At 39.4% G+C, this 13,431-nt stretch overlaps 1 protein-coding gene across 2 annotated transcripts in view; it reads left to right on the top strand.

The window, feature by feature from the left end:
- The window catches only part of SLC25A14 (solute carrier family 25 member 14), a 53,321-nt gene that overhangs the window by 13,854 nt on the left and 26,036 nt on the right, over positions 1–13,431 (top strand). The window contains exons 6-9 of one of the 2 annotated variants that reach the window (XM_047081973.1): positions 732–856; positions 1,817–1,952; positions 8,323–8,403; positions 9,354–9,793. In XM_047081973.1, coding sequence (XP_046937929.1) covers positions 732–856; positions 1,817–1,952; positions 8,323–8,403; positions 9,354–9,395 — 384 coding nt within the window. In that variant the 3' untranslated portion in view covers positions 9,396–9,793. Of the gene's footprint in view, positions 1–731; positions 857–1,816; positions 1,953–8,322; positions 8,404–9,353; positions 9,794–13,431 lie in introns of those variants that run through there. The other variant, XM_047081975.1, reaches the window with a different exon arrangement.

Below are 13,431 nucleotides of genomic sequence, written 5' to 3' on the forward strand. Positions count from 1 at the left end.
AGAATCGGAAACAGGCTCCAGGCTCCGAGCCATCAGCCCAGAGCCTGACGCGGGGCTCGAACTCCCGGACCGCGAGATCGTGACCTGGCTGAAGTCGGACGCTTAACCGACTGCGCCACCCAGGCGCCCCAGACTTGGATTTTTATGTCACTTTGCAACTCCCAACCTGTTTTGTTCTGTTTTATTTTTATTTATTTGTTTTTTAAATCATACTTTTTTTTTGAGAGAGAGGGGGCTCAAGTGAGCGAGAGGCAGAGAGAGAGAATCCCACAAGGGGCAGAGTGGGGGGGGGTAGAGAGAGACAGAGAGAGAGAAGGGCTCACCTGGAATGGGGCTCGTGCTCACCCGAAGCGGGGCGTGAGCTCACCCATTGTGGAGCTCAAACTCACGAACCACGAGATCATGACCTGAGCCGAAGTCAGATACTTAATGACTGAGCCATCTAGGTGCTCCTCTCTCATATTTTAATGTTTATTTTGAGAGAGAGAGAATGTGCACATGGGAGGGACAGAGAGAGAGGGACTCCCAAGCAAGCTCTGCACTGTCTGCACAGAGCTGAACGTGGGGCTCGATCTCACAATACAATTCATGAGATCATGACCTGAGCCTAAATCAAGAGTTGGACACTTAACAGACTGAGCCACCCAGGTGCCCCTTGTTCACTTTTTTTTACAATTTATGTCACTAACCTGTGTATTTCTTTGGTGTGTAATATCACTTACATATTGCAGGGTGTTGTCCCAACTGCTCAGCGGGCTGCCATTGTTGTGGGCGTGGAGTTACCAGTCTATGATATTACAAAGAAGCACTTAATATTGTCAGGGGTGATGGGAGACACAATTTTAACTCACTTTGTGTAAGTATTATAGGCTGTGCTTATTCCATATTTCCATTATTTTAAGCACAAAAAGCATCTTTCACTGAGGTCCTCATGTAGAATCAATAATGGGTACAGATGGTCTAGATACTCCTCTCTGTCTTATCTCCAGAACTTCAAGCCTTCTAATACTTGTACAGAGATCCTAGATGCTGTGGGTAGATACTGTACTGTGGGTAGATACTGTAGATACTGTACTACCACTGTACTTGGTAGCAGTGTCTAATACAACAGCCTATCAGATGTCTAGGATTTGCATTTGTTCATACACAGCCTCTATATCTAATTTTATCTGTTATTTTCTTTGGTTAAGTTTGGATCAGAAAGCAAACTTTTCTCAATGAGAATCAGAAAAAAGTGAAAATTTATAGGGCCTGTGAAACAAAACTACAGTTTTGGGCTAAAGACTGTTGCTAGCCTTATCCTACATTCTCTTCATATTGGAACTTTTATGATACTTTACCGCTCAAAGTATACCGCATTTGGTATATGATGCTGTGGTATGAAAACTTACATATCTAATAGATGATGTGTGTTAGTTTCTGCTTAGGGATCCTGCTAGACTTCTAAATTGCACCCCCCCCCCCGCCCCCTACCAAAGGCTAAGTTTTGGATTGAAAAGTGAAGGGCATAATACTTTTTAAAGGATTTTATTTTTAAGTAATCTCTACACTCAGTATGGGGCTTGAACTTACTACCTGAGATCAAGAGTCACATGCTCTACGGACTGAGCCAGCCAGGTGCCCCACAGGGATACCTTTTGAATGATATTTCTTTAGAACACATTTCCTCTCTCTTTAGATTGTAATGAAAGGGCAAGTGCCAAGTTTTTATCTGATGAGTTTGACTCATCATACAGTTATGAATTTATGTTTGGCGTAATTTCTGTTTAGTCAGGGTTGGAAGTGAGGTGGTTTATCTTAAAGTTTTCATTTTTAGTTCCAGCTTTACATGCGGCTTGGCTGGTGCTCTGGCTTCCAATCCAGTTGATGTGGTTCGAACTCGCATGATGAACCAGAGGGCAATCGTGGGACATGTGGACCTTTACAAGGGTACTTTGGATGGTATTTTAAAGGTATGCACGCTGTAGGCTTGGTTTGCATTTTTGATTTTCTTAGATGTCTCAGGCATTCTTTCAGTCCTTATTCTTGGTTGCTATGTATCATTTTGAAGATGGAAGAATCATTATGTATATTTTTAATAGCCTCTCAGAATAAGTTCCAGTTATAAAAGCTGTCTCCTTGGCAATCTGCTGATATGCAGTAGTCCTTAATATTATCATTCCAGTTTGAATACTTGAGACTGCAGGATACTTTTATTGATAGCACCATGTAGAATTACTGACAGATAGAAGGGACTTAAGATATCCCACATTTACCTGCTTCAGGTAAGACAGAGACCCTGTAATAGAAAATCTGGTACTCCATTTCAGTTCAGTATTGTGCTGTTGCTTACACTTTGCCTTTGAAAGTTTCTGCGATGCTATGTTTGTAGGAAACTGAGTATCATAAATGTGTTGTGTAATCACTGGTGATCATCCTTCTACAAAAAGCAAATTTGGGGCCAAAATATGACATTTCCATATGGTTTCTCTGTGCTGTCAGTTTAGTTTAACAACCATTTATTATCTAACAGGAACCATTTTAGTAGATACAGAGAAATTACAGTATACTGCAGGTGTACAAACAGATAATCAGCACAGCCTGGTAAACCTGATAAACTCAGGGACCTATGGAAGGAAATTCTAGTCTAATTTGGAAGTTTAGGATAGGCTCCCTGTAGATGGTGGCATCTTGAATAACTCACATGTGTTGAGTGCTTTTACTTTGTATCAGAAACTGTCCTAATGAGACTTACATGTATTCATTCACTTAATCCTCATCATTACCCCATGTGGTAGATACTAAAGCACTAGAGATTAACTAACCTGCCCCAAATTTTGCAGCTAGTGGGGTTTCAGCTCAGACCATTTGGCTTCAAACTAACATTCTTAACTTCTACACTGTAGTGCCTTTCTTATGTTGATGGCTAAGGGGTTAAATAGGTTATAAAGGATATTGAATGCTATGCTGAGGTACTTGGGTTTTTTTTTAACTTGATGGGGAGCTATTGAAAGATCTTAATCAGGTCAGATTTGTATTTTAGATCACTTTGGGTTTGTAAGACAGTGGTTCTCAGGTGCATTGGAGCCACCTGGGGAAACTTTCACAGCTCCTGTGTCTACTGTAGACCAATGAACTCAGAACTTATGGGGGTAAGGGACCTAGGTTGAAAGTATTTTTAAAAGTCCTCAGGTGATTGCAGTATTCACCTAAGGTTGAAAAGCCATTTATCTAAGGGGTAAGCCTGGAGCAGTGGTTCTTAAGGCATTAACTTGCCTCGGAATCACCTGGAGGGCTTATTCAAATGCAGATGGCTGGGGCCCATCACCAGATTCTGATTCAGCAGGTCTTGAATAGGGACTTGAGAATTTGTGTTTCTAACCAGTTCTCAGGCAATACTGAGACTCTGGATACTACACTTTGAGAAACAATGACCTAGAGATAGGGAAGCTGATTAGAAAGCTGTTAGTAATCTAAGATAGAGGCAATAAAGCCTGAATTTGAGCACTGTAGTGGGGATGCAGAAGATAGGATAGAGTTGAGAATAATTTAGTTGATAAAGTCAATAGGATTTGCTTGACTAGGTGTGGAGAGGTGTGGGAGAAAGGAAGTGTCAGAGATAAGTTCCCAGTTCTTTGTTTTGGTGACTATGTGGTGATTCCCATTGACACAGTTATCACAGGAAAAACAGTTTTTTTTGGGCGGGGTGGGGGGGGGAGACAGTACAGTTTTGGATACTTAGTTTGAAGTGCATGAGGAACATGCAGTGGATATATTTGGAGACCTTAGTCTTAACTCAGGGGAGAGTTTAGGGATATAGATAGGAGCCTGGGGAATCAGTAGTGTACAGGTGTTACATAACTGTGGAGGGAGAAACCAAGGAGAGAACATAGAGGAGTTCACATCATTTTTGCCTTTCTAGCACACTAGAGTATTATGCATTCCTTCCATTAATAGTGATTCACAGAGGAAATGATTCTCAGACTTTGGGAAGTAGAGTTTGGTAAAAGCCCCTCTTTGCTATTTCTGACATGCTTACCCTTCCACTTGACAATTGCTGGTATAGAGAGAGAGAAAGGGAGGGCCAAGGAAATAACTCTGAGGAATACCAATTGCTAAGGGTTGGCAGATGGGAAACCTAGGAGAGACACCGAAAGATAACAGTCAAAAGATATGAGGAAACTTAGAAGAGCCATGGAAGCCAAGGGAGTAATGAGTTTGAAGAAGAGATGAGTAGTTATTTAATGCCAACTGGAATAGAGAGGTCCAATATAAGGACTACAAACTATCTGTTGGATTTGATATTTTCTAGAGGAGGTTTGCTGGAATGATGTTTGCAAAAGCTAGATTGATGTGCATGAGGAGTGTGTTTAATTATTCATTCATCCAGTACAAAAATGTTTAAGTCTTATGTGCCAGGTGCTGTTCTAGTTTGGTGAACAGAAAAGTTTTGGCCTTTGTCATGACACTTTAATTCTAATAGAGACAGGTAAACACATAGGAATCAAGGGTAAATAGACAAGTGTAAAATACTCTTTCAAGAAGGTTGGCTAACAGGAGATAGAACGTACAATAATAGAGTAATAGCTAGCATTTAGTGAATGCTTATTATGTGCCACACACTATAGTCTATCTTTTAGCTCACAGCAACCCTATGGAGTAGATATGTTTTCCATTTTATAAACAAGGGAACTGGGTGGGAGTGGCTAAGTACCCAAGATTATACACCTAATAAGAAGCAAATCTGGGACTTAAACCAGAGTCTGATTCAAAAGTTTAAACTTATAACCACCATGCTGTGTTATATTGTCAGAAACACATTTTCATGTTGGCAGTAACCTTTACCTATATTCACTCTCTCATTCATTTACTTGCTGTTAAAGTTCTTTATACTGATTGCTCTATATTGTCATTGTACATAATAGCATCTTGCTTTATTACTTCATCAGTGAGAGTCCCAGAGCACTAATGAATGGAGTTCTGCATTCATTTCTGCCATAGAAACCAACAGCTGCAAATCCTACCCTGTCACTCCTGTCTTAAAACCCTTGAATGGCTTCTCGTTGACCCAAGGCTCTATATGATTTGGCCCCTTTTTACTTCTACAGCCTTATCACTGCTACCTTTATTCTACATTCCAGATGTACTATACAATTTCCACTGGTAGACTTTCCTTCATTCCCAAATTTTCATCCATGCCATATACTTTGTTAGATGCCCCCACCCTACCCTATATATCCTTTTCACTTAGCTAGTTCCTATTCATTCTTCAGAGCTTGTTACTTTCTCCTAAAGGCCTTCCCTGACTGATGAACTAGGTTCTGTGTACACAGTTTCTTGTACTTACTCTGACAACATTTATTTTATTATTTAAAAACATCTTTTTTGAGGACTAATTTACATATTGTAAAATTTACCTATTCAAAGTGGCTTTTGGTATATTCACAGATTTGTGTGACCGTCATCACCACAGTTGATTTTAGAACATTTTCATGAATTCAAAAAGAAACCTCATACTCTTTAGTTATCACCTCCCTGTTCCCTCACTCCCAGTCCTAAGAAACCACTAACCTACTTTTCTAACTCTTTAGATTTGCATATTCTAGATATCTCATATAAATGGAATCATACAATATGTGATCTTTTTGACTGGCTCCTTTCACTTACCACAATGTTTCAAGGTTCATTCATGTCTTAGTGCGTATCAGTGTGTTCCTTTTTATGGCTGGGTGATACTCCATTGTGTGGCTGTATCACATTTATATTTGTTACATTTTATTGTAATTGCTTTTAATGCCTGTCTGCCCCAGTAGACTGTAAGTTCCATGAAGGCAGGGCCATGTGCATCTTATCACTTTATCCACAGCAGATTATTTATTGAATGAATGCACAACTTTATGAAGTAGTCTGTTGTCTCTGTTTATCTACAGAAGTTCTTGTGTTTGTTTTCACACAACTGTCTGAAGCCAGGCAGTGGGCCTCCCAGTCCTAATGTTCTATAGAAGTTCGTCACTGTTTTGGAACTTTTTAAAGATTCATATGGCTCATGGGAGTATTAGAGACCCTTACTGTGTTTGTATGTTCATGTACTCAACAGATATTCATTTAGGTATTTATTGGAAACTTTCCTGTGTCAGACAGTGTTAGGTGGTAGGGATATAGTGGTGAGCAAGACAAACATAGTCCCTGTTCTCCTGGAGACTACATTCTAGTTGAGGGAGACAGACAATAAACACACAAATAATAAACAATATAATTTCAGATAGAATTAAATGCTATTAAGACATAAATAGAGCATGAAACAGTGACTTGGAAATGATAGTAGGGAACTACTTCAGCCAGGATAGCCAGGACAAGGCTGTGGGTAGGTGATATTTGAGCAGAGATCTGAATGATGAGAAGAAGGTGATGAAGATCTGAGAGAAAAAACATTTCAAAAAGAGGGAACAGGTACAAAGGCCCTGAGTTGGGAATGAACTGGATATGTTCAAAGGTTAAAAGGAAGGCTGGTGTGGCTGAGTGTGGTAAATGAAGGAGAAAGTAGTAGGAAATGAAACTGGAGAGACTGGCAGGGGCTAAATCATGTAGGATCCTATAGATCATCACATAAAATTTGCAATTAGAGTGAAATCCGCTGGGAAGCCATTGGAGAGCTTGAAGCAGGAAAGTGACACTATTTATAATTTAATGTATAAATTATATTTTTTTATATTGGATTGTATCTCTAAGGTCCCTTGTCATTTTAGCAGTCTATGATTCTAGGTTATCTGCATCTGGCTGAATTTCACAATTTTCTAACATCAATTTTGGTCTGAGACCTTCAGCATTTGCTGGTAATCCATTGGGGGAAAGCATATTACCACTATGATTCTGTAAAAGTACCCTTATTCTTTTACTATTTGTTCAAAAAATGATTAGTAAGGATAATTATCTTGAGTATTCTTAATCTACAGGATGGGATAGGGGATATTTACAAGTCTGGATTCTCATATTAATGTCCTATCCAAATATATCAATTATTTAGTATAGTGGCGGGTTTTACTTCACCAGGGGAAGGGCAAAATAACATCGCAATGTCTAACCCAGTGCCTAACACACAGGAGTTACTTAATAGATATTTTAAAATAGTACACAAAATAGGGACTGTTTCTGCTGGCTGAATTCAACACACCACCAGTTTATGACCTTTGTCATGTAATATGTCATTTAATTCAAATAATTACTCAGTTGGTGTGTTTAGGACCCCCATTGTATAAAACAGGAAACCTAAACTCAAAGCAATTTACACACTGTTCCTCATGCAATCTTGAAAGCATTTACATCAGGTAGTCAGTCCATGGCATTACACAGAAGTTGATAGAATGAAACAGACTCAGAGGAGGATAGTGACTTGCCCAGCTCCTTATTCCCTACCCTACTTTAGTTTTCCTATTAGCACTTCCATTTCTGAATATAATATATATCAATCTATGTATTTGTCAGCTCTTTTAGAGAGTGCACTCCTTGAGGGCAGGGGGTGTATAAGTTATCTCTTCCTTTATAACAAATTGCTCCAAAACTCACTTCCTTAAAACAGCAAACATTTGTGATCACGCAGTTTCTGTGGGTCTGGAATTCAGAAGCAACTTAGCTTAGTGATTTCAGCTTAGATTCTCTTGTGAGGTTGTAGTCACATGTCAGCTAGAGCTACAGCCATATCTGAAGGCTAGACTGGAGCTGGGATATCTGCTTCAAAGATCACTCATGTGGCTATTAGCAGGAATTATTAGCTGTTGGCTACTAAACCTGTGTTCTTCTCTGGAAGTTGGCTGGAAGCCTTAGTTTCTCCCCTTCTGGGCCTCTCATGACGTGACAGCTAACTTTCTCTATAGTGAACAATTCAAGAGAGAAGAAGACAGAAGCAGAAGACTTTTAGATCTAAAACATCTTTTATAACATAATGGAGGTGACAGACTACTGCTGTATTTTCTTGGTGACCTAGACCTCTCCTGGTATGTTGTGAGAGGGGTTACACAAGGATATGAATAACTAGTGGTGGCTTTCATTGGGGTCATATTGGAGGCTGGCTACCACAGACACCTTCTCTCTCGTTTACTGTTATTACTATTATCCCAGCATCAAGAAGAGTACCTTGCATAGGCAAGGTGCTTAAATATTTGTTGAATGAGTGGGTAGATTTAGACCGTATATGAATTCAAAATGTATGGCTTTAGAAAAACAGCATTAATGGAGCCATAAGTTGTTGGGGAGGGACATGGAAGATGAGTACTAAAAATAAAAGTAATTGTCAGATGTAAATAGTAAGGGGAATTCACTCTATTTTTGATTATATCTTTCCCTCAGATGTGGAAACATGAGGGATTTTTTGCACTCTATAAAGGATTTTGGCCAAACTGGCTTCGACTTGGACCCTGGAACATCATTGTATCCTTTTAGAATATGAGAATGAAAGCAGATGCTTTAAGCTCCCAGGTAATTTTTTACTATGGGAAGGAAAATTTGGTTATTGACACCTTTAGGCAAGTGAGAAACTCAAGCATTCTAACGGTGACCATTGAGGATAGAACTAAGTAGAGAAATGGCTTTTAGTTGGAGTCTAGTACAAACTAAAGGCAGCAGAAAAGATGTACCAAAGTGTCCTCTTTAAAACAAAACAAGTACAAACAAATCTGGAAGGGGTTATGAAGTTTTTGGAAACCCTGTTGGGATTTGCCCACAGGAAAGTACATGCTGAGGTGGTCCAGATTTCCTACTCCTAACTATAGGACCAGAGCAACTGGAGAAATAATAAGACAGAAAACACTCATAGGGTGAAGGAATCCAGGCCAAGTAGGTCTCTTTCCTCACGGATGGCTCTTCTTTCTTTAGCTGTGTTTGAGTGCCTCCTTTGTGCAGAGAGAATTGAATGTTGTATATAGTTTGTGTGTATAGTGGTGAGCATTGCAGGGTTCAAAAGTAATTCCTTGCCCTTGTGGAATCTATAGGTTGAGAGAGGGAGTATGCCTCTCTCTCCTTGGGATTGATCTGATCACCTAAGAGTGACAGTTATTCTTAGCATTGAATTATATATATATATTGTCATTAATGTTCTTGGGTGTGTGTGAGAGAGAGTGTGTGGCCTGTTGGCCACTGAAGACTATAAGTGTGTTAGAGTTCTAATCTGTTTTTATTGCTAAATGCCAAATCATAAGGGGTACGTGGTGGGTACTCAATGCATGCTTGATTTGCCAGGTATTGTTTTTAAAAAGTCTTAAGCAAGTACAGCTCAGAATCTGAGATAGACTACCTCAGTGTAAGAGAATGCAATACACAATTTTAGAACTAGGTTTAGCTTTCATTGTCAACCCAATGATCTTCCATGACTTACTCCTCAGTTTTTTATTACATATGAGCAGCTCAAGAGGCTTCAAATCTAAGAACTGAATTATACGTGAGCCAAGCCCTGCCAGCGTTTCTACTTTTTTCCCTTTTTCCGTGTTCTAATGTATTTTGACAAAGTTGTAAGTGTTTACTGAACCATTGGTCTCCCAAGGGCCTCCTGATGGAAGAACTACAGGATGCTTCAAAATTGTTCGTGTGTTTGTGTTACCATGTTAACTTTTCCGTGAGAGGAAGTGTTAACATTGAGACTCTGGCCCCAGATTGGTATCTTCTATGAAGATGGATACTGATAGATGACATCAAAATGGCCTTCTTTTCAAATGTGGGTTAAATGTAGTTGGTTAGCCCCAAACTTGAGCTAGAGCAGAAGGCATAGGCCAGGGCAGTTACTGCTATGTATGTTACAGACCTCGGTTCTCATTAAAGTATTTATTGGCAGAATCACTTTGGCTTTGTCTTCATTTACTACTTTCTCCTTTGCCAGCTCTTTAAGTTACATTCTCCAGAAGGTGATAAAGAGAGGGTTACTGTGAAATTGAGTCTAGACTCTTCAAGCACATTTATGGAAATAGACTAAGTGCATTGTGTTTTTCCACTGCCACTTGTTGTCATAATGCTACTCATTTTTAAAATTTTTTTTAAAAAATTTATTTTTGAGAGAGAGAGACAGAGTGCGAGTGTGGGAGGGGGCAGAGAGAGAGAGAGAAGACACAGAATCTGAAGCAGGCTCCAGGGTCTGAGCTGTTGTGTTACTCACTTAAACATCAGGCAAATTGTTCTTTCCTAAGCATGAATAAATAAACAAGTGGCTCATTTGGAAGTTTCTACAGATAAACTGTTAAAAGAGGCTTAAAATAGAACACTGTGTGCAGGGTTCTAATTTTCTTATAGGCAAAAAGTTCTGGTGACTTTCTTGTACTAGAACAGTGCTTAGGCATTGTAGGCACTCAAATTTTTGTGGAATGAATAGTTTAGCTCTTCATTTTTATCCGTTCATTCATTTATTCAGCAAACATTTATTGTATGCCTATTACGTCCTAGATGTTGGGAGTATAAAAACAAGTTAAGACATAGTCTCTATTTTCAAGCTCACATTATAGGATGAGAAACAGACATGTAAGTAGATAATTATAGTAGGTACTAAGTACTATATAAAAGATGAACAAAGTGCTAGAAGCACAGAGAAGGGAACAACAGCCAGTTACCTAGGGGATTGGCCAAAGTCTTCATAGCGCAGGTGACATTTGAGGTAAATAGCAGATGTTACCATATGGATAAGGCAGCGAAGGACATTCCAGGCAGGGGAGTGGGGGAAAGTTCAGTTTGGCTAAAATGTAGGGCAGGGGTTTTCAAATACTATGTGAGGCAGAATTGCCTGGAGATCTCATGAAAATGTAGTTTCTTACATCCATTGCCTGAGATCCTAACTTTATTTGGGGCAAAGTTTGCTTTCATCACAAGTACTTGATACAGGTGGTCCTTAGATTGCGCTTTGGGAAGCACTTGTATAGAACTGTGGCTAAAATGAAAGGAAATAAGAATAGTGTGACCAGAAGGGTCAAATTATGAGGGATCTGTATGTGCCCTAATAAAGAATTGGACTTTTTTTTATCCTGGAGGAGGGGCAGGTAAAGGAAGTTTAAAATATGGGAATAATATAACCAGCTTTTATATTTTTAGGAAGATAACCCTGTTGTGGAGGGTAGCCTGGAGGGGGAGTAACCCATAAAAGGTTAAGACCTACTGAAATCTACTTTTTATGTACAGGCAGACAAAATATGGTTCACAAAAATGAAGAAAATTTGTCCTAAGTCACATGACTGGATTGTGGCAGATTTGAGACTAGCACATAGTTCTCAGATTTCTTCTCTGTCTCATTCTCCCACTCCACAGTGCCTTCTTTTTTTAAATTTTTTTTAACGTTCATTTATTTTTGAGACAGAGATTGACAGAGCATGAACGGGGGAGGGTCAGAGAGAGGGAGACAGAATCTGAAACAGGCTCCAGGCTCCGAGCTGTCAGCACAGAGCCTGACATGGGGCTCGAACTCACGGACCGTGAGATCGTGACCTGAGCCGAAGTCGGCCGCTTAACCGACTGAGCCACCCAGGCGCCCCCACAGTGCCTTCTTAACTGACAGTCTAAAGTACTATCTTTTTAAAATTAATTTTAATAAACTTTATTTTTATTTTCATATTTTAATATAATTTATTGTCAAGTTGGCTAACATATAGTATGTACAGTGTGCTCTTGGTTTTGGGGGTAGATTCCCATGATTCAACGCTTACATACAACACCCAGTGCTCATCCCAACAAGTGCCCTCCTCAATGCCCATCGCCCATTTTCCCCCCTCCCCCCCCCACCAAACCTCAGTTTGTTCTCTGTATTTAAGTGTCTCTTATGGTTTGCCTCCCTCTCTCTCTGTTTGTAACTATTTTTTCCTCCCTTCCCCCATGATCTTCTGTTAAGTTTCTCAAGTTCCACATATGAGTGAAAACATATGATATCTGTCCTTCTCTGACTGGCTTATTTCACTTAGCATAAAACCCTCCAGTTCCATCCACGTTGCTACAAATGGCAAGATTTCATTCTTTCTCATTGCCATGTAGTATTCCATTGTGTATATAAACCACATCTTCTTTATCCATTCATCTGCTGATGGACATTTAAGCTCTTTCTGTAACTTGGCTATTGTTGAAAGTGCTGCTATAAACATTGGGGTACATGTGCCCCTATGAATCAGCACTCCTGTATCCTTTGGATAAATTCCTAGCAGTGCTATTGCTGGGTCGTAGGGTAGTTCTGTTTTTAATTTTTTATGGAAACTCCACACTGTTTTCCAGAGTGGCTGTACCAGTTTGCATTCCAGTAAACTTTATTTTTAAGAGAAGTCTCAGGTTCACAGCAAAATTGTGCTCAAGGTACAGAGATTTCCCATGTTCCCCTACCCCTACATATGCATAGCTTCCCCCACATCAAAATTCGTCACCAGAGTGATTCATTTGTTACAGTTAATAAGTATACAATGGCACATTATCACCCCAAATCTGTCATCTACATTAGGATTCACTCTTCGTGTTATGCATTTTATGGGTTTTGATAAATGTATAATGACCTATATCCATCATTATAGTACCATACAGAATGGTTTCACTGCCCATAAAACCTCTGTGCTCTGCCTATTCATCCTTCCCTCGTCTCTAACCCCTGTGATCCCCTCATCCTTTTTTTTTTTTGAAGAGAGAATGCATGAGCACGAGTGGTGGGGCAGTGTGGGAGAGAGAGAGAAAATCTTAAGCAGGTTCCATGCTTAGCATGGAAATGAGCCACCTAGGTACCCCTTTACTGATCCTGTTATTGTCTCTATGGTTTTACCTTTTGCAGAATGTCCTATAGTTGGGATGTCGCCTTTTCAGATTGGCTTTTTCACGTAGTAATATGCACTTAAGATTCCTCCATGTCTTCTCATGGTTTGATAGCTCATTTTCTTTTTTTTTTTCTTTTGGATGTACCACAGTATATTTATCCATTTACCTGCTAAAGGATGTCTTGGTTGTTTCCAAGTTTTGGCAATTATGAATAAAGCTATTATAAATATTCATGTGCAAGTTTTTGTGTGGACACAAGTTTCCACTCATTTGCTTGTAAATACCAAGGAGCACAATTGCTGGATGGTATGGTAAGAGTATGTTTAGTTTTGTAAGAAATTGCCAAACTGTCTTCCAAAGTAGCTGTACCGTTTTGCATTCTCATCAACAATGAACAAGAGTTCCAGTTTCTCGACATCCTTGCCAGCTTTTGGTGTCAGTGTTTTGGATTTTGACCATTCTTATAGGTGTGTAATGGTATCTCACCATTTATTTTTTTTCCTCTTTCAGTTGTCACTTTAAAATTTTGTTTTCAAAGTTTGAAATTTGAATTCCAGTAGAGTTCACATACAGTATTCTATTAGTTTCAGGTGTAACAGTATAATGATTCAACAAGTCTATACATTGCAGTGCGCTCTTCAATCTCCATCACCTATTTCATCTATCCCTTCACCTCCCCTCTAGTAATCTGCAGTTCTCTAT

The sequence above is a fragment of the Lynx rufus genome, unplaced genomic scaffold, assembly GCF_022079265.1.
Source record: "Lynx rufus isolate CCGP_SWC_20201006 ecotype Redwood Valley unplaced genomic scaffold, mLynRuf1.p SCAF_19, whole genome shotgun sequence".
NCBI classification, from domain to species: Eukaryota; Metazoa; Chordata; class Mammalia; order Carnivora; family Felidae; genus Lynx; species Lynx rufus.